At 45.5% G+C, this 19,864-nt stretch overlaps 1 protein-coding gene across 4 annotated transcripts in view; it reads right to left on the minus strand.

Annotated features, from left to right (window-relative positions):
• Positions 1-6,288: 6,288 nt before the first annotated feature.
• The window catches only part of NEURL1 (neuralized E3 ubiquitin protein ligase 1), a 142,870-nt gene continuing 129,294 nt past the window's right edge, over positions 6,289-19,864 (minus strand). For 3 of the 4 annotated variants that reach the window (XM_033066386.1, XM_033066388.1, XM_033066387.1), the window contains exons 5-6: positions 10,023-10,169; positions 6,289-9,214 (exon numbers count right to left, since the gene is read on the minus strand). In XM_033066386.1, coding sequence (XP_032922277.1) covers positions 8,973-9,214; positions 10,023-10,169 — 389 coding nt within the window. In that variant the 3' untranslated portion in view covers positions 6,289-8,972. The remainder of the gene's footprint in view (positions 9,215-10,022; positions 10,170-19,864) is intronic. The other variant, XM_033066389.1, reaches the window with a different exon arrangement.

The following is a 19,864-nucleotide window of genomic DNA, read 5'->3' on the forward strand; positions in this document are numbered from 1 at the left end:
CAAAGCATGTGTAGCGTTACAATGACTTTTTTGTACTGAAGGTCCGAAGTGAGTGTTGTGGGGCAGTAGTGTACAGAGTAAGTACATTTCTGCTGTCTGGCTGACTTGCACATGACATCAGTACTGTTCCTTTATTGCAGATTTAATTTCAGACAGCAGCACTTATTACTCTGCTAGCAGTGTTTAGGGAGAATCATGTGGATGAGCCTCCTCAGTTAAGACCCAGTATCAAATGTTATGTCAGGAGAAGTCCTGCCAGCAGCTTGATTGATTGCTGCTTAGGCTAAAGTTCAGATGCAGATAACTCCAGGTGGGTGTTGAAAGCAGCTCTGATGGCTGTGTACATCTGTAGCTGTTTCCAGAGCTGTTAATTAGCCTAGATTATCTCTATACACTGTGGGCAGTGAGTTCTAGGAGCCTAAACTTGTTGGTGAAGGCTGAAATTTGTTTGAGCTATTGTGCTCTTCTGCATTAGCAGAGCTATGGCATATGTATGGACTGGAAGATCCTTGAGGGTTTGCGGACCCAAATTTTAGTTGACAAAAAAAAAAAAAAATGGATCTAGGCCTGGTCTAAGTGAAGTTTTCCAGTGAGTTTCTTGGGTGGTTGATGTTCTTCATGTGACCTTGAAAACTAGATGCTGTTGTCATTTCTGTGTTGGTGTAGAGCTCCATTTTTTAGTGGTTAGGTGGTGGGAATGTACCTGGTGGGAGCTTGGAATCTTGGGAGAGCATGTCGGTGACCAGAGATAGAGAAATGTGTGGCTGGTCTTAGTGTGTGTGTGGTCAAGTTGGTTGAGACTTTTTTGTCTTTTGTTTTGTTTTGTTTTTAATATGGGAACCAATTTGTCTGTTCTGCTTGGGAAAAGGTCTAGAAGTTGGTGTGGTTTCTGTTGCAGTAAACATGAGAAGGAATTAGCTGAGAGCTTTTTTTTTTAATTTTTTTTTAAGAGAGTTTATGGGCAGGAGACCATTTAGTTTGTTTTGAGTTGCAAGTTAAGCTAAGAGAGGAAAACAATGAGTCTGAGGAAATCCTTCTTTGTGGTAACAGCTTTGGACCATGTTTTGTTGTGGCCTCTGATCCAGCTCCACTGAAGGCAGTGGAGTGAATATTGTTGATCACATAGATGTTAAAGCTTTTGGTCATTAATTAATTCTTAGAGAGGTGACAGGTATCTTGACATTCACAGCATGTCATAGCAAATGTGAGCTAGAGACAGAAATAACTGTAGCTTCAAGCATTATTCAGTTTTCATTTAATGAACTTGAGATGCTGACCAATTGGATAAAACTGTTTGTGCAATGAACAACTCCTGCAAGGATCCAGATGTGCTTGGGTCTATGAGAAGTTTTCCTAGGAAAGGAAGTCATATGCATGATTAAAAAAAATGGCTTTCCCAGTCATCCCAGTAAAACTGAAAACCAGGAAAGTGACACTTTCTGCACTTGACAAAACCTTTTGCCATTGATGGCAAGAGTTACTGTTAGTGAGGGATTAGATGCCCCAGTCTGTCTGAACTGGCACAAAACAGATCTTGTGACCAGTCCCTGAGTCTGTGTGCAAACATTTGTAAAGATTGGATGCAGATTAGAGTACTAGTTAACAAAATGAGCGACTTTTCTGTGGGCCAACACAAAATATGTATTAGCAGTGAGGAAAACACAGGTCTCCTTTTTGCCAAGTGACTGTCTAGAAATTTCCCTCAGGCTTCAGCACAAATCAACTGGGACCTGTGAGGATTTAGCTGATACACACAGTAGTGGGGGCCTGTTCTTGTGACTGGGACAACAGAAGTGTGGCTTTGTCCCTGCAAAATTAATGAAATCATCATAGTACAATGTTTTCATTTGTTCTGGATATGACAGTCGTGAGGGAATGAGATGTGAAAAGCATAATCTCCCCCTTAATCCAGATTTGCAGACTTTACTTGACTGCAGTGCCCAGTCCAGAACTATTTCAGGGCTGTCCTCATGACTGTGCCTGTGTGGGACAGGGAATGCACTCAGAGGGGCTGCCCTCCTCTCTGTGCCATGACCAACTGCTTGCTCAGAGAACTGCAAAACAATGTAAAGTATTTGAAGTTTGGGAATTTTCCCTAGAGCAGCATGTTCTAATGCAGTGAAGTAAAAACAAGTGCTTGTTTGGGAAATTTTAATCATGTCTCTGTCTGTAGAGGTGAAAACTCTGTATGAGTCTCTCAACAGAGAATGAAAAACACCATCTGTCTTGGGCAATTGTACATGTGAAGATGCAGAACAAAGACTTCAGATTACTGTGCCTAAAAGTAGATCTCAGCATTTCTATGTAGGCATTTGTTAGAGCTGTTGTTATTTTGGAACTGAACAGCATTTAATAATGGTTAATCAGGACTGCTCAAAAATTCCTGCAAGAAGGAAAAGACAATTTGAGTTTTGAATGCTTATAGGAGAGGGAGTTGTAAGAAACATAAAATATTGCCAGGTGCTTTATGAACCTAATTTTTCTTCTAGGTCACCTTGTTATCACAGGTGCTTGTGACTGTGTCCTGGCATACACTAGTGCTGTGGGACAGCAACTGGTCAGTGACACCTCTTTGCAAAAATTCAGAACCATGTGTCTGATGGGCATGTGTGTATTAGAAAAGACTACAGCTGATAAAAGAACTCCTGATTTGCATGTTCCAGATATGCTGAAATAACTGAGGCAACTTCAGCTCCTTCCAGGCATCTGCCATCACCCACCCTGGCAGCTCACAGGTGCCGCAGTCTGACAGGTGGTGGAGGGTGGCAAATGTTAGTGGAAAGGGAAATTCAGGATGCTGTCTCTGCTCCTCCTGGTCCTCAGCCATGCCTGAAGGCAGAGCTCTGCTGGGCCAAAGCAGGACCAGACCCTTGGCACAGTGTTTGCCATGTCCCACAGGGCTCTGAGTGATCTTTGCTGACCTGGGTGACGCTGCCCAGCCAGGATGCTCCCCCTCCCTGTGCAGGACCCTGGGAGGTTGTGAGGGACTGCCAGAATTTGAGAAGTGTTTTCTCAGAGATATTACAAGTTCTTGCAATGTGAACTTCTAATGTTTTCAAAGACTCAGGCAGAAAGGACTTCCTAAACAAACTGTACCTGTCATCTCCCAGTTCATTGATTGCTTGGACCAAAGGTGGTGCTAAATCTGATGTTTGTCTGTAATATTTATATTTTGTTGGACTTTTTTTTCTTTTTTTTTTTTTAGTGTTTGATAAAACAGATGCAGTGTCCTTCTTACATGAGAAATGTAGTCCCAGTTTGGGACATGGCAAAACTGCCTGGACCTTCAGGGCCCAGGCTTGTTGCCTGTTACCATTTGAGCAGGCTTGCAGTGTTTGGGGGGAGGTGGGAAAAGGGTACTCTATCTTCAAATGCTTGCAGATTGTAAGAATTGACTTGTGATTTGTTTGTTTGTTTGTTGGTATTTTGTTTACAATGCCTCTTATGCCCTAAGGAAAAATAAATTTTTGACCTTTTTAATTGTGATCCAGTTGGTTTGTTTTGTTGGGGTTTTTCTTCTAATTTTTTCAGTACTGTTTTGATTCCACTTGAATTCCACTGAATTTATCTTTCCCAGAATAACTTGTAATTTATGCATTCATGCAATTACAGATTTCATCTTGTGCTAAATGGATACAGAACCTTGTCTTGTTTCCTAGCCAAAGTTGTTACTATATGCTATATTTTTATATTTTTTTCTATTCCACAAAGTTTATGGAAAAGTCACCTTAGTCCTCAAACATGAAGAACTTCTGTCTGTGTTGAGCAAGTTCTTAAAGTTTATAGTACTCAAGGAAGGATGTTTTTTGGAGAAGGATAGGTTCAAAATAAGAAAATCATACTTTTACTAAAGTGGTCCTTTGGCTCTGTGACTGGAGTTGCTCTGCAAGGTGGGGAGCCCTGTGTGCAGTCTGCAGAGCAGGTGGTGCTGGAGCATGGGGTACCAAGGTTTCTGGGCACTGCTGACTTACCTGCCTGTGAAGGTTGAAGCCCAAATAGCTCAACACAGATGGGTAAAACTGTAGTTTCTGGTAATGTATCCCCTCCTTATGCAGGGGCATCTCTTGAGGATGCCAAAGGCCGTGGATTAGGGGATATATTGGAGGAGGAGGTCATAACAAGGGATGTAATAGTAGAGGGGTAACAAGGTTGTTTTTTAGCTCTTCAGTTCCTAACCTGACTGTAGGAGATGTTCCTCTGTGCTGTATATGTAGGTGGATGGTGCACAAGGCGTCCTGTTCGGGCACCCCAGCTCTCTGAAGGATGCCAGGAATTGAATCTGATGCAGCACACAGTCCTGGGCACAAACACAGTGGCAAGTGTGACTGGAAACTGTGCCCCCTCTTCCCTTTGTGCTGAGTGAGCCAACCAGCTTGAAAGGGCTTTTTGGGCTGATGCAATCCGTAATGTATCCCCTTGTACACGGTAACTCACTGTTAATTGTTCCCCTCTTGCCCATTTTTCTCGGAGGACCACTACCAGAATTGTGCTGCACTCAAGACTGAATTTTTCTGGTCCTCCTTTAGTGTATTTGCAGTGTTTGTTAAAGCCCATCTCGGGAGGAGCGGGGGCTGCGTTCCGGGCCGGGCACTGAGCACCAGGTGGCGATGCGGGACCAGCGCTGCAGCTCCTGGACCACTCTGGAGCATCCTCCCTCTGCTCTCTGCTCTTCCTCCGCCTGTCCCGCCGGAGCGGGCTGTGCCGGGACACCCGGGAGCAGCCGGGACACCCGGGAACAATCGGGCCGAGCTGGGACACCCGGGAACAGCCGAGACACCCGGGAGCAGCCGGGCCGAGCCGGGACACCCGGGAGCAGCAGGGCCGAGCTGCCGGGACACCCGAGCTGGGGAAGGTCAGCTCTGCACCACAGCTGGTCTTGGCAGAGAATAGCTGTGGAGCTATGACGAAATTGCAGCTCTGGTTTGCATGTGGTGAGGTGATGGTGATGGGCTGGGGAGGCAGGGCAGGGTGACTCCACAGCAGGTGAGGATGCAGAACTCCCTGGGGCTGTTTTATGGGGCAGCTGCATGAGGGGCTGCACAGGCTGAGGCTGGCAGAGGGGAACCTGGCTGATGTTGGGCCCAGAGCTTAGCACTTCACTCATCCTATCTGTGACGGTGCTTGGGCTCAGCACATCCAGCAAGTCAGTGCCACCAGTTTTTAGGGCATTCTGTGTTGTGCAACCCTGTCCCTTGCTCCTGAGGGAATGAGGAGGCTTTCCAGACCCACTAGAGGTCCTCCTGTCCCAGGGAAAGCAGGAGCTGGAACAGCTCTTGGAGGGCAGCACTCAGCTGTGCAGACTTGCCTTGTCTCGACAGCTGGGATCTCCTCAGGCTGGTGTTGGAGAAAGCTGGGTTGGAGAAGTAGTTTCACTTTACCCAGCCTGGAATGTTTCACTGAGGAACTGTTAGAGTGGCTTCAACTGGAGAGGCTGAGGACACCACTCCTGGGATGTCCCTGGCCCTTGGCAGATGGAGCACCCACACTGAGGGAGAAAATGCCACTTCAAATATGTCCTGTGACAAGATACAAGTGATCTAGATAGTCTCTCATCTACTGAATAGTTAAACAAAAAGATGAGAAAATCTCACATTACTTGTAGATGTGCTCCTGAGCAGATACCTGCAGCAGAAGATTGGGTTTTGAGGGAACTGGCATGACCTCTGGAGAAATTCCAAATTCCCCTTGGGTTCTTGTGTCCCTTATTACATACTCAGGAATCATCTGCACCTTACCTCAACATTTGGCTTGGCCAGACCACAGATTGTCAGTGGGCCTTCTCCACGTGTTGCTCAGTTCAGGGCTGGGATGGTACTGCTCTGCCTCATCTTCATCCACCCTACCTGCCCCCTCCTAGGCTGAGCAGCGTGTCCTGGGCTTCCTCAAAGCACACATTATCTTTCTTGTGCTGGTGGAGGGTGCTTTTTTGTGGTTTCAGAAGAGACTGTAAACAAGGCAGTGAGAGTAAAGAAGCTGTGACTTCTCTCTGGGGAGGGCATGAGGAAGTGTGGGGCCTAAGCTTTCAGGAATGCAGTCAGCCCTTGCTTTTACTTCTGTGGCTTCCTTTTTTCCTTACGTGTATGTGGTGTCTGCCAAGGGGATATTAATACCCACCTCCCAATGCCCTCCCATCCTCAAGCACTAAAGGAAAGCCTGAGATCTCTCTACCCATCTCTCCTTAAACAAGAGGTTCTCGTGCCACCCTTGCTTTTACCTCAGCCTCTCACTGTGCTGGGCATTGTGCTTTGCTGCTCTTATGAAGTGGTAAATTCTCATCACCCATGCTGCTGCAGGATATCTAAATCAACTTTATTCACGATCACAGTTATCCAACTTTTCACAATGAATTATTCTTGTCTTTAAACAGAACACAAAACATCTTAAAGTAAAGCAATGAAATGCAGATGACACAACACAGAGGTACATGGGAACCTACACCAATCAAACAAAACAGAAGATTAGGATTTTTGTTATTTTTGTCGGTTTTGCTGGTTTTTTTTCCTCCCTGGAGAGAGCCTTTTTCTCCTCCCTGTTTACAGCTGGAGGCCAGCCTATGCAGGGGTAGGACTGAACCCCAATTTTTGAACTCAGATGCTGGGGGAGCTTTCAGCTTCTGCTAACTGCTAGAGTTTGGTCCACAGCAAAACAAACACAGTTAATATATTAAAACACTCTCAATTCAAAAGGTGAAAAGGGAATCTACACCACTCCACTGGTACCCATGGATGGAATTTGTTGAAAAATAAAATTTACCCCTTGGCTTTCCCTGCATGGAGGGGGGCTGGTCCCACTGGTGTGGTGAAGGCTCGGGAGGCTGCTTATTGCACATTTCCCCACATCCACTATTTCATCAACATCTTCTTACCCTCACATTCCTCCTTTTTGAAATCTTTGCACTAGAGTTTGTGTAACTTTTGACAAAAGCTCCCTGTGTGTTCTGGTCACAGTTGGAGCTGGCTGTGTGCCTGAGGAACAGCCATGCTTCTTGCAGGGCTGCTCTGATTTCCCCCAGTTTGTGCCAACCAGCCTCCTCCTGCCCCTCAGTGAGGGCACCTGGGAATGGGAGCCACAAGCTCTGGAGCTTTTGACAGCTGGCCTGGGGGGCAGGGCTGGGTTTGGGTTGTACATCAGAGGTATGCCAGGAAATAACATAAATCCCTGTCACCAAGAGTATCAGTGTTCAAGTTAGTGCTGCCTGCAGGGCAGGCTGGGGGGAGCTGCAGACCCCTGGGTAGGCTGCAGTGATGGTGGCACCTTCAGAGAAAGGCTCTACAATGTGCTCCCCAGTGAGTAATCTCTTTTTGCATCTCCTTGAGAATCAGAGCAAGGATGTGTTTTCCAGGTGTTTTTAGGAGCAGCCTCTGCCAGTGTGGGTGGCAAAACCCACCTGCTGCTGGGGGGCAGGGAGGGAGGGGCATGATGTCCCCTGCAGTAAGTGCGTGTGTGCATTAAATGCTGTTATCCCTACACCACACTGTTCCCCCCATCCCATCACTGACCAGTTGCTAGGGTGCAAGAAAAAGCTCAGCAGGAACGGTGTGGCTCCACTGCCTTCCCTGGTCTGGCCAGATGCATGATGTGGTGGGGCAAACTCCACCGCTGTGGCACCCTAGCCCTGCCCCGCTTCATGACCAGACACCGTCCCTCCCTCCTCTGCAGCCCAGGAAGGCAACAGGATGAGCTGGGAAGGGAGGCAGCTCCTACTGCTGCCAAACCAAGGCCCAAGGGCCAGCAGCCCTGGGTCACACCTGTGGCCATGGCAGAGCAGCAGCTGTTTGCATGGGCACCATGGGAGCCACCATTGTCCCTGCTGGGCACAGCCGGGTTCCTGGCTCAGGCAGGAGAGAGGAGAGTTATTTAAACAAACCAAAGCAAACCAAACCCATCGAGTTATTTTTTTCTCATTCCTTAGTTCCTAACACATAAGGACAGCCGTGTCCTGCCGCTGTGGCTGTGAAGAGCTGAGTACCACCTGGCTGGTTTTGTCTTAAAGCACAGTGATAAAGTTACCAGTAAAGGTCACCCACAGACATGTGGGTTTATACATTCTTCCCCGGTGAGGCTGGGGTTTTTCCTCACAAGTGCTGTCTGGATGGTAGGGGAGAAAGGTGAGAGAGTTATGTCTCCCTGTCCCACAGGCCCATGGGAGAAGAGATGCTGCTGAATCCCTTGTGCTGCGTGCAGACCACGCAGGTTGGTGGTGCTGGGGTTCGGGAGCTGCTCGTCGTGCAACGGGGTGGTGACAGGAGGTGGCTGATGGTGCTGGGAGGGAGCAGAGCTGTTGCCAGTGTTCATTGCCAAAACCACCATGAAAGCCTCTGTCAGAGAATGGCAACGGAGGAGTTTGGGACAGCCCTCAAGGGGCTGCCGTGGGTCTACTCTTCTGTCTGCAGACATAAGGTGGCTTCTGCTTCACAAATTTTGGGTTCTTTGCTGCACTGGCCCCAGTCTCTCTGCTGTGAGTGTGTTCACTGCATCTCCCTGGCTGGGTCAATGCTTGCCTTGCTCCATCTTTTCCAAGGAGCCTCCTCTGGTCAGGCTTGCTGTACACACAAACACGTTGCTCATTTCTTCTCTTTTCTAAGCTGTCTCTGCATGTGGGGTGCCTCTGGAAGGAGATGTGTAGCACTGAACCTTTTACCACTTGCTGTCTATGCTAGAGAGTGGAGACTCCCCTCTGCTGTGCATGGTGTCAAAAGGGATGATTGCACCAGCTGGCATTTCTTGAGATCAAGATCCACAAGGGAGAGTAGTCCATCGCAATTTCCCTGACACTGGAGTTCAGCCCCAGGGCGTGCTTGGGGGGTAGAAGAGCAGCATCTAAGCTTGTCTCATCTGTTGTCCATGGAAGAGGAGGTCAGGGTGGTGGTGGGTGATGGGTTTTGAATCTCCTGGGTGATGAATAAAAGCCTGTGCTGTTTCACAGCCTCCTCCCCACGTGCCTGGTCCCCACCACGGCATCTGCTGCTGCTCTAAGTGCTGCGGTATGTTTTGATGATATCTATGATGGCCCGTCTGCAAATGGGGCAGCAGGCATTGGCCATCTTCTTGAGTTTCAGCCCACATGAATAGCAGAGACACATGTGTCCACAGGGGTAAATGACTGCGTCTACTGTGTTCTCATAGCAGATGGTGCATTCCTCTCCATAGGACCCTGAGACGGATGGGGAGGTGGGTGACTCAGGCAAGCTGCTTGGAGAGTTGGGAGCTGTGCCTGCAACACAAAAAAGACATGGTCACTCCTCTTGCTTCCTGACGTCCCAAGGTAATTTCTGCCCTGCATCCACAGGGGGAGGAACCATGCCCTAGCAGAAATGCATGCTCCAAGACCAGGGTTCCTTCCTGTGACCTGCTGTCCTACTCACTGAGTCCTGGTTCACATGCCAAGGCTCAAGGCAGCAGGAAGACAACATCTACCGGGGTCTGTTGCCCACGAAGAGCAAGCCAAGAGACAGCTGTTCCCATGCAACAAGGATTTGGTAAGTTATGTGTCCCACCATCAATGCCTCAGGATCATGCAGGTGTCTGGAGTTTTAAAAGTGCTGCAGAAAACAGCCTACACTTTTCTACTGCACGTGCATTTATCTAAATATCACTGTACTTCATTGGCACATTAGAAATAGCAACACTGTGTTTTCCTGAAGGTGTGTGGAGGGAGAAAGGGGAGGTGTAGGCAGACCTTTAGCTCCAGTCCAAGCCAGCATGAGACGTGTCAGTGCCACACAGTCTCCAGAAGGAGCTCTGCGTCACAGGGCCACGCACGCAGCAGAAAATCCGCTGCTTCCCTGGGGAGCTTTCACGACAAAAAGGGTTAGAGAAATATTGCTGTCTAGGCATCCAAGTGGCTTCCACATAAAACAGACTGAAAATAGCCCTTGCAGAGGCTCTCCCTTCCTCCCCATGGGAGCTGATGGGATAATAATAACCTGTTGATTATTGTGGTTTTAGAGCCCTTCAGGGAGACAAGTGTGAGACTATGAAGGAGGCAAAGGCAAGGCAGCAGGGCATCCCACCACTCTTACCACTGAGAGAGCTGCAGAGGGGGCCAGAGCCACACGTAGACAGTAAGGGCCCAGAGACACCACTGCAGAGGACAGTGGGGGAATTAGGTGTTGATGTGGGCGAGCTCAGTGTTGACAATCCCAGCCGCTCTGCTAATATTGTGGACCCTGCACCGTGAGAGAAGAATTCTATGGTTACGTTTAAAAATCGAGGCTGACAAGGCACTGGGGATATGTGGCATGGGTTAGAGCTCTCAGTACTTGTCAGCATTGGTCTCAGCAGCATGAAATCTAGGGAGGAGATAAAAGGATCCTCATATGCCTCTGTTTAATGCTAGCAGCTGGTCCTGAACAGACATCAAACTCCCACAACCCCTGAAATTTGCTGGAGCTCCCTCAGTTACTATAACCTATTGTTTCTGACCTTAAATGTGTCTCAAACAATTTAGTGCAGTTACTTTCCATGTGGTTTCATGCTCATATGTGCTCCCAGTACTAAAGCCAACCATAGGATTGTAGAAGTAGAGGACACAGTCTCCAGAAGGGTGGGCTGGACTCCAGCACAAGAACACATCGCTTTGTCAAAGCACTCTTTGCTAACCTAGTGCAAAACTGCACCATTCCAGACTTCAATAAATTCACTCAAGGACCTTCCAGAAACAAACATGAGGGTCTGGCAATCAGGAAACCTTCGGTACACCACTGCTCTGCCTCTTTCTTGGTGGCTGCTGTCAGAGGTAGGGATAAATAACCAAAATGCATTTGGATCTAGGATGAACAAGAACACCACTCCCTCATTCAAGGATATTTTCTCCCCTTACATGTCTGGATGTGATGGCTCAGGAGGGCAAAGCTTCTTCAAGTCTCTTCTAGAAGTCCCCAGCTGCATCCCTTCCTGCTCTCACTGCCCACCATCAACTCCATATTAGTGTGATCTCTGCCAGAGAAGCCACCTCTGTCCCACAGCCTGTCTGGCACCCTCCTTCCATCTCAGCCTCTTTCTTCGGCTGTTGTAGCAGCACATATCTTAAAGCCCCTTCCAGAATGAAAAAAAAAAAAACTGAAATGCTTAAAACTCTACCTTCTGCAAAGGTTTTGTAGGGGACTTTCACTGCAGCCTGGTCTTTGCTAAGCCACTAGTGAGACAGCAGCACACACATGCTTGAACTAAGGGGATGGTTTCCTGTAAGAGCCAGTTTGCCTAAGGTTTTAAAGTTTCTAGTCGCCCAGCTGAGAAGACAACCAGGGTGACTCCAAATCAGAACTAAATGCTTAGACTTCTTCATGTTACCATATAAGGAGCCAGAGACACGGAGGGTTTGGATCCACAGTGTCCTCAATGAGTTGGAGGCTATTCTCCAGAGAAAAAGTAGCAGTGGGAGGTCAGGAAAACCCCATGTGCCAGAAAGGTCCTGCAGTTCCTATTTGCAGGGAGGCTACTGACCAAACCTGGGAGACAGGGACTGCATATGCCAGCTGTGGATTGTGCAAAACAGCAAAAGCACAGGTTCTCCTGCTCTTTTTAGCAGAACAAGACTGAGCAGTGAAAGGAACTGGGAAGGGGTCGTGTTTGAGTCAAAATCTGTTTTGAGGACTGTGTATGAGAGAAGAAGCAATTAGCCTCAGCTTTCAGTCTCACTCCTCCCCAAGAAAAGGAGCACTTTGCTTCCAGGCACAAGCTGAAGTTAAATTAGACTCTATAAAGGGCTTTGGAGCTCTTACACTTGAGATAGTGTAGAGAGGTACCTCCTTTATCACACAGATGGGAGCTGAGGCTGGAGTTCAGCTCAGTAAATACGCAAAGAGAATGATGTAGCCTCTAATGACAGCTGCTAGCAAGAGCCCTTCCCCTCCAGTCTGACAGATGACCGAAGCAGAAAACTTGCCCTGAGGTAACACACACTGAACACAGGCCCAGCAGGGGCACAGGGTTCAGCTCGTTCACTGCACACACAAATATGAACACCCAGCAGCTGAACAAGTTTTTCAAGCCTTCCCTCTCCTCCCTGCAGCCTGGAGATATTTCTTCCACTTGGCTGACACACAGCACATTGCATTTCTAACACCAACCTGGTCATTTCATTAAAGGCAAAATAAAGGCTGTTAGGAGCGTTTCTCTTTTGGACTAATAGGAGAATTTGGAGGTGCCCCAAGTATCACAGAGTATGAGCTGATGAAGCATGCTGGCAGCAGGGCAAATGGCCTTTCCACAGTGCAGGGAGAGCTCAGCAGTGTAGGAGCCATGGTTTTCTCTGGTTGTAGCTGGTCTGAGTCCCAAAATGGCCTTACCCAAGGGCCAGCAGACACCTTGCCAATTCTTCCTCAAGGCACAGCTCTTGACTTTTCTCCAGTGTCAGTATAGAGCTTTGTTTAAAACAATCTGAGTTCCCTACCAGACCAGACACATTTCTCCCATGGTGACAGAATAATCAACATAAGACACGTTACTCATGCTTTAATATATTGCTGGATGGTGTGCAGATACCATGACAAGGAGCATGGAATGAGATCATGAGCAGAGTGGAATGAGTGTGGCCAGCCTGGCTTAAGTAAAACCAGATACATGTGCTCAAGGCCAAACATGCTCATTGTGTGCACAGTTCCCATCAAGAGCCAGCTTTCAAACCATGACTTAAAAAACTAAATAATTCTAAGTAAATCAACTTAAACATTCTTTCTCTCTCTAAAGCCTCCAGATCAATTGTCTCGGCTGCTGACTTGTCTCCTGCTTGATTTCAAACATGCTGAACACACTGGAATCACCCTTAAATAGATTTGAATCAATTCCATTTGTTGTTTTATCTTTACAAAGTTAAATTATTAGCAAAGTTCAATGCAGATTGATGCTTTCTCTGCTTTATCATGATGCTTTCTGCTTTTTTCCCATCATTGCTCTGGGAGAGAGGTGCAAACAAATTGAACCTCTGTGTCCACCCACCAATACAGGTGTTATGTTTTCAGAAGTGTTATGTTTTCAGAAGAGAGCTTTACCTTGGAATGTACTGACAACATCATGCCAGGAAAGGCTATTAGTATGCTAAAGGTTTGTAATTCAAAATGGTCTGCCAAACTGGAAATAGAATCAGAAATAAATTATATTCTATTCAATGTGATCAAATGCAAAATCCAGCACTTGAGCAGAGATAATCAGTTACCTAAACGTATGACAGAGAATTAGCCCATTCAATTTGAAATACAGACATCCTACAGAAAAAGGCCTGGAAATTGCTGGAGGTCACCAAGATGATCATAAACCAACAATACCATCCTGTTACAAAAAGGTTGAGCCAATCCAGGGTCATGTGAGGCTGATTAAGGAGGCTGGAGACACTGTGGTATCTTTGTCCCCAGAAATACTCAAAACCCAACTGGACAAAGTCTTGTGCTACTTTGGAAGTTAGCCCTGCTTTGAGCAGGAGGTTGGATTAGGCAATTCCATGGGGTCCCTTCTGACCTAAAATATTGTAGAATTTTACGATTTTTATATGGCAACATTTTTCACAGTCTGATGACTGAAATAAAGAAGCTATCTGTTCTTCATTAATGTTCTGGATAAGACAAGAAATCATGGGTGCAGACTCCTAAGGTGCTAAGGTTAGACATTATGCAGATAGTGAAGCACTGTAAAGCAATCAGACTTCCCAGAGAGACCATGGCATCTCCATCAGTAGATCTCTTTCAGGACAGGAAGGTGAAGTCTCTTGGGATCCCATATAGCATTTACAATTTTTATGGGAGTATCTACCTGAATCCATAATTATCCTTTTATAAAACATCGTGGGACCAAAATACAGCAGTTGTCAGAGCTGTCAGAGATGCTTTTTATTCTCTGTATCTATTGTGGAGAACAGGGTGATTTCCCAGAACATTGCAATCCATTCCCCAGGGTATCTCCTGAGGCTGTCCCAACTTTTAAGCATCTCTTCTAATGGGGAGAGTTGTACTGCTGGAGGACTTAAAATGGTAATAAGACCAGATATAGTCACTGCTCCCTAAAACCACAGTTTTCAATTAACTTTCCCTCGAACTGTTTTTAAAAAAATATTATTTCTACATACATTTCTATAACAATAATGCAGAACCAGTTGTCTGCACTCCAGAATCATCCTTTTTCCCCCTTTGAATCTAGCCTATTTAAGCTTTGTTTTTCCTGGCTTACAGAATGCAGTCAGTGAATGTCCACTACTATACAACTCACAGTTCACATAGTTTGATGATCTTCAACATTTTTATGGGCTTTCTTTACTCATAATCATGTTGACAGCTATTCCAGAAGCTTAACTAAACATTATTCCAAAAAGACAAAGTACAGGAGCCTCCTTCCCTAGTTTCTAGGGAAGATAAAGTCTTATGCAACACAGTAATTTGTTCATATGCTGAGTTTCATGTGGAGCATATTGACAGACCCTTCCCTTTTATAACACATTTGGTGAATGAATAGGACAGATAATAAAAATCAGGTAATTTTCAATAGCAATCACAGATTTTCAATATTAAAAATATCCACAGGCCCCAGAACTTCCAGCACACAGTGGAAAATGTTAGTACAGCTGCTCAGGTCTGGCTGAAGCATATTCAAGGGAGCTCAAGAGATCTCCGCATTTCTCATGCATTTCAGTCTAGTGAGCTTTGGGTACCTGACAGTCAGAGTCACTTAGATGCCTTTTAAAGCTCTCAGTGGGATTTCCTTTTGTTAGGAGATAGATTGTTTAGGCATGTCAACTAAAATTCTTACCCCTGTCTCAAAAACTGTTCAATACCCCTTCTCATATTTAACATGCTCAGCATATCAGGGTCATTTGTTTTGTTGTCTAAACAGGATCCAGGTTTTTTCAAAAATCTGGCACAAATGTGGGTTATGAGCTCATGTGAATATCTCTCTTAGGAGGTCTGTCCTGTAATACATGAGCTGCTCCAGAGTGAGTGGGCTATGAGGTTATTGAGACTGGATATTGGATCTGGAGCATCCATACTCTCTTCAGATTCTCTTGCTTCCAGCCAAGGCTGCAGGAGAGCTATTCTGTGCCCCAGGTCCACTCAGGTCTTGCCCAACAGGGACTTCTGAATCCATCCTGCTAAAACAAAACAACAAAGCACCTGCTGCTGCTTGGTTACGTGGTAGTTAAAGATCAATGATAATGTTAGGGAAGGATGTGAGCATATCCATCATTTCTGAATGGTGTAAAATGCATGTATTTACACATGCATTTGTTGTGTTCCCACGGTGATGGGAACAATACTGCCCTGGCCAGAAACCAGAGCTTCCTTCCCCTTGGGCTCAATGGTTTTTGGCCAACCATGCTCTCAGAGCCCAGCCTCAGTGCTGCTCTGCCTCTCAGGTACATCAGTACCTGGTGGCCCACATCAGCTGATGATCCATAGGCTTTTTTGCATTCAAGTATTTCCTAAAGGACTAAAAAACTGTTCTGGATAGAACAATAACACTGTTTGTCTTTCATAGGCCCATGAAAACATAAGGGATTTTGCATTATGCTAAAGAAATGTCCAGAAATAAGTCAAAAAGCAGCCTGGCAGATTTTGCATGCAAAACCATAAGGTCTGTGTTTGCAGATGGGCGTCAGACAACCACTGTTTGAGGAAGTAAAAGTTAGATCCAAACCACATGGAGAACAACAGTTCAGAATTTCATGAGGAATAGAAAAGGAGTGTACTTTATGGCTTTACTGGAGCCTTGCTGTCTGCAGTGTCCAGAAGGGCAGCGGGGCACCAGCACATCTATCACCCTCCTGCAGCCACAGGCACACTCCAGCTAAGCAGGAAAAACATGAAATCTCCAAATAACACAGACATTTTGGATTCAGCAGCTCTCACAGCCCAAACCCTGTGTGCTCCCTGGAAGCAAAGAGCACACAATAAACTTACAGGGTATCTTTCTTGACCTGACAGGTGAAGTTCATTGGTCACTCAGCACTTACATCTGCAAAATCCTGAGGGCATGGACACCATGCAATGAATGTCTGGCTGAACTGAAGTGAAAGAGTCACAGAGTTGGAGCTCTGCCTCTCAACCTGAGAAATACCAGAGCAACAAAGCACCAGACACATGCTTACATCAAGAAGAGGTGAAAAAAGAAGCCTGGATTAAGTAGCTGAAACCACAAAAAAAGAGAGTTGGTGCTTTTATCTTGTTTAAGAAAACCAAATCAAGGGTATTTGGGAGACCACAGCAAAGATAGTTCTGTGAGCAAAAGGAAAATTGCTGCCTAACCCAGCACCTCCAAGCTCTATGCCAGGTATAAATAGGGGGTAGATGCATACAGGAAGCAAATACTTTCACTTTTCTTGGCCAGCACTCTCTGGATTTACATGGGCACTGCTGGATGCAAGGGGATCTGACAAAGAATCAAAGAAAGGGTTTAGTCTGCTATGTGATTCTTACAGTAGCCAGAATAACTAGCTCACACCAGTGTTAGATCAAAGAATAGGCAGATTTTATCTGTCCAGACAGACAAGTTACAAGGCAAAGAGGCTGGTATGGAATCCCATATCCTGTATATTTACTGTAGGAAGGCAAAGGTGTAATGAGATAAGGGAAATCTATACCTCAGTTACTATGAAAGTCTCACTGCAGCCAGTAATTGTTTCTTATACTAATGGTGATAACAGTTCCTGCTCTTGTCAAGGAGAATGTGCAGAGGACATTTGGGAGCCCTGTGGCTGATGCTGGAGGAGGTGTGTTTGCTTTACCCAGCCTTTACCTGGATCCTGCTCATACCTCAGAACACAGGCTGATGTCACTCACCACCTGTGGCAAGTGCAGGTTAATTGTATGCCATGTGTGATGGGATCTTCAGTGTATGCTACAAAGGTGCCATGAGCAGGTATTAACACTGACATTGCTGGCACTGATCACAGGGAAGTCAAGCATTTGACTGCATCCACCTCTCCAGTTTTCCAAGGCCCAGGTTATAACTTGTCCTCTCTCACACAGCAGCTTCTCTTTGTGCTAAGTCTCCTTTGAAACAATGAATATAAAATGAGATCTGAATGGAGAGCTCTGTGCAGTGCTAGAATCAAGCCCAGCAGTTAAGGATGTTTTATTCCATTTGCAGTTATTTCAACTCACTATCAGTAATGTGTACTTCACTCAGAATGAAAGCAAACCATACATGATAGGAGTATTTACGATAAGGCATCAATTAAGACAAGTTAATTGCCTTCCAGGAGGCAAAGAATATTAACTCTCCTCCTTTCCCCTTTATGGTCTCTAACTCCATAAAATACCCTGTACCCTGCAGTGCATAAGAATTCCAGGCTGTTAAATGACACACAACATGGGACTGTTAGATCTCAATCAGCTTAAATTAGGCCATTTTCCGTAGAAATCAAAACATGGAAGATAGAACTCTGGGGCATATCTAATTGAAAGTCTGTTAAAGGAAAATATTCATTATGTGCATTTCTGTGCAACAATGTCTAGGTATTTATGAGGTTTCTCTTATGCTGTGTTTAACTCAACAATTTCCATGTCACTGGAATGAACCAAGGTGAAGAAGGATCAAAATTCCAAATGGATAATGTACTGGCCACTCAGAGATCAGAGATGAGGGGGTGTAATTTGCTACTCCCAGGAATTATCTTCCCTCAGACAAAAGAGGCTTCTAAACTCAGGAGAAGCAAGATCCTGGATGCTCCTCACCTGTGTGAGATACTTTTCTACAAACTTACCTACAGTCTATGCTATGGGCAGTTTGATTAACAACTGCACATACCAAATACCATTTAAATAATCTGTGTGCTCACTGCAGTAATTGCACATGCAAAGTAAGTATCTAAGTGTACCCAGAGAAGAGAAGGTTTTTGGAAGGGACAGAATCTCTGCCATGGGATGCTGAAGTCCTGTGACAGTCAAGGATAAAAATCATTTTTACACAGGAATGGACAAAAGCCTGGAAAGACAAGGTAAGATGGGATCATCTCCCAGGAAGTCCTACAGATTTTTAGGAGGATCAGGCCAGACAAGTGCCACAGCAGAGACAAGAGAAAAGAGGAGAAAATCTCCCTTGGGGATGCACTGGAGACAGTAGTTGCAGGAACAGTATCAGCAAGATTAAGTGAGGAATTCTGGGACCCAGAGAAAAAGCATTGTTTAGAAAGGAGAGGGCAGTCTCCAATGACCTGTGAATCATTAGTGGTCTGTGGTGAGCTGGTCACTCACTTTGGATAGAGCAAAAGTCAAGGAAAACCAGACAGGGCAGTGTGATGAACATCACAGAGGGAGACAAGGTAATTCCCTCTGGTAAACTATTGCTCTCTGACACCTAAGCAAGACACTATTCTGTTCATCCATGAAGTTTCAAGACTTTCCAGTCAGGCCCAGGAAAAAGGCTGTTTCAACAAGGGCAGCACTACCAGGGCTGCTATGTTTGACCACCAACAAGAGTGATAATGGGCACAGCTCTGAGTGAGCCTGCCTGTAACTGGGACTGAGTGCACCTGGCAGTCCTTCAGACTGGCACCTGAGGCCACTTCAGATCAAATTTCACTGCTCATTTAAAGAGCCCTTTGCCAGCAAATTGTGTCCCATGGTGTTTGCAGTCTGGTCCATTGCCCACTGCTGTTGCCAGAAATCCCGAGGAACTGAGGACACAGAGCTGCTCTTTCTGCAAGTCCTGTGTCAGATCTTCCTTCCTCACCCCCTCAGTTTTGAGCACATTGTCCAATTTCAAGAAGAAAGTCTGAAAGAAGGATGCGAACCTCTGCAACAATTGATATCTAAATATTTTTCAATGGGGATCTGAGCAGGAGCTCACGTCCATGGTAAGGAGGTGGGAAGGTATCCCACACGCTGCATTTATCCAGCATGGATGGGAATTTAGACTTACCCACACCAAATGCTGGCTCTTGGGTTGTTTTTTTCAAGCCTAGGGCTGGCTCTTGGCCAAGATTAGGAGACATCCAGAAAGCTGCTATATTGTGCAGCTGTTCTGGTGGGGCTGGAATTATTGAAGTGCATGGAAAGAAAGGACACAGATAAGTTGGCAACTTGGCTTCATTAGTGTGACTGTTGATGGAACATGTTATTTCATTGTTCAGAAGAAAGCTTCAATGTTATTGGAAAGGATGAAATTCACAAGGGAAACCAAAACCACAAAAAAAAAAAAAAAAAAAAAAAAAAAGAAGAAAGTTGTTTTACTTGCTAGCAATTCAACTCTGAGACAAAAGAAAATGAATGAATATCCCCAACCCTTTGGATGCTCAAACATTAAATATATAAACTTATTGCTGTGATAGCTTCTCCAGACATGAGTCATACATTTTAAAACCTTGTGGGGTCAATCAATTTAACTTCATAAATGAATTACACCACCAAAACCTGACCAAAACCAGACCATTGTATCCAGACTGGCTCATTTCAACCTTTCAGAGCTGTCAATAAAACTGTGTGTGAGCTGAAATGCTTACCAGCAAAAGCTGAGAGCAGTAAATCAAATTTAATAGGCTGGTTTTGTTGACTATACAGGAATGATTCCTGAGAAAAACCAACCCAAGCCTCAACTAATGAAATTTCTAAAGGATACACAAAGACTGTTTCATTTCCACATGCCTAATGATCTGGGTTTCTATTTGGTTGTATACATGTGCATAATCCTCAGAATTACTAAATTAAGACCAGCACTTAACACATAAAATATTTAGAAGGGCTTCCCTGACAAAAAAGATCTATTGCCTCCCTCAATAGCTGGTTCCCATAGTTAATTACCCTCATTTATGTTTAATTTAAATTTGTGTCCCTTCATTTCCCAGCAGCTTGATATTTTTTATGCTATTATCTGCTACATTAAAGTGCCCTTCTCCTTCATTTATCTTTCCTCCATGTGGTCAAACTGCCTTTTAAACTTT

The sequence above is a fragment of the Catharus ustulatus genome, chromosome 8 (genome assembly GCF_009819885.2).
Source record: "Catharus ustulatus isolate bCatUst1 chromosome 8, bCatUst1.pri.v2, whole genome shotgun sequence".
NCBI classification, from domain to species: Eukaryota; Metazoa; Chordata; class Aves; order Passeriformes; family Turdidae; genus Catharus; species Catharus ustulatus.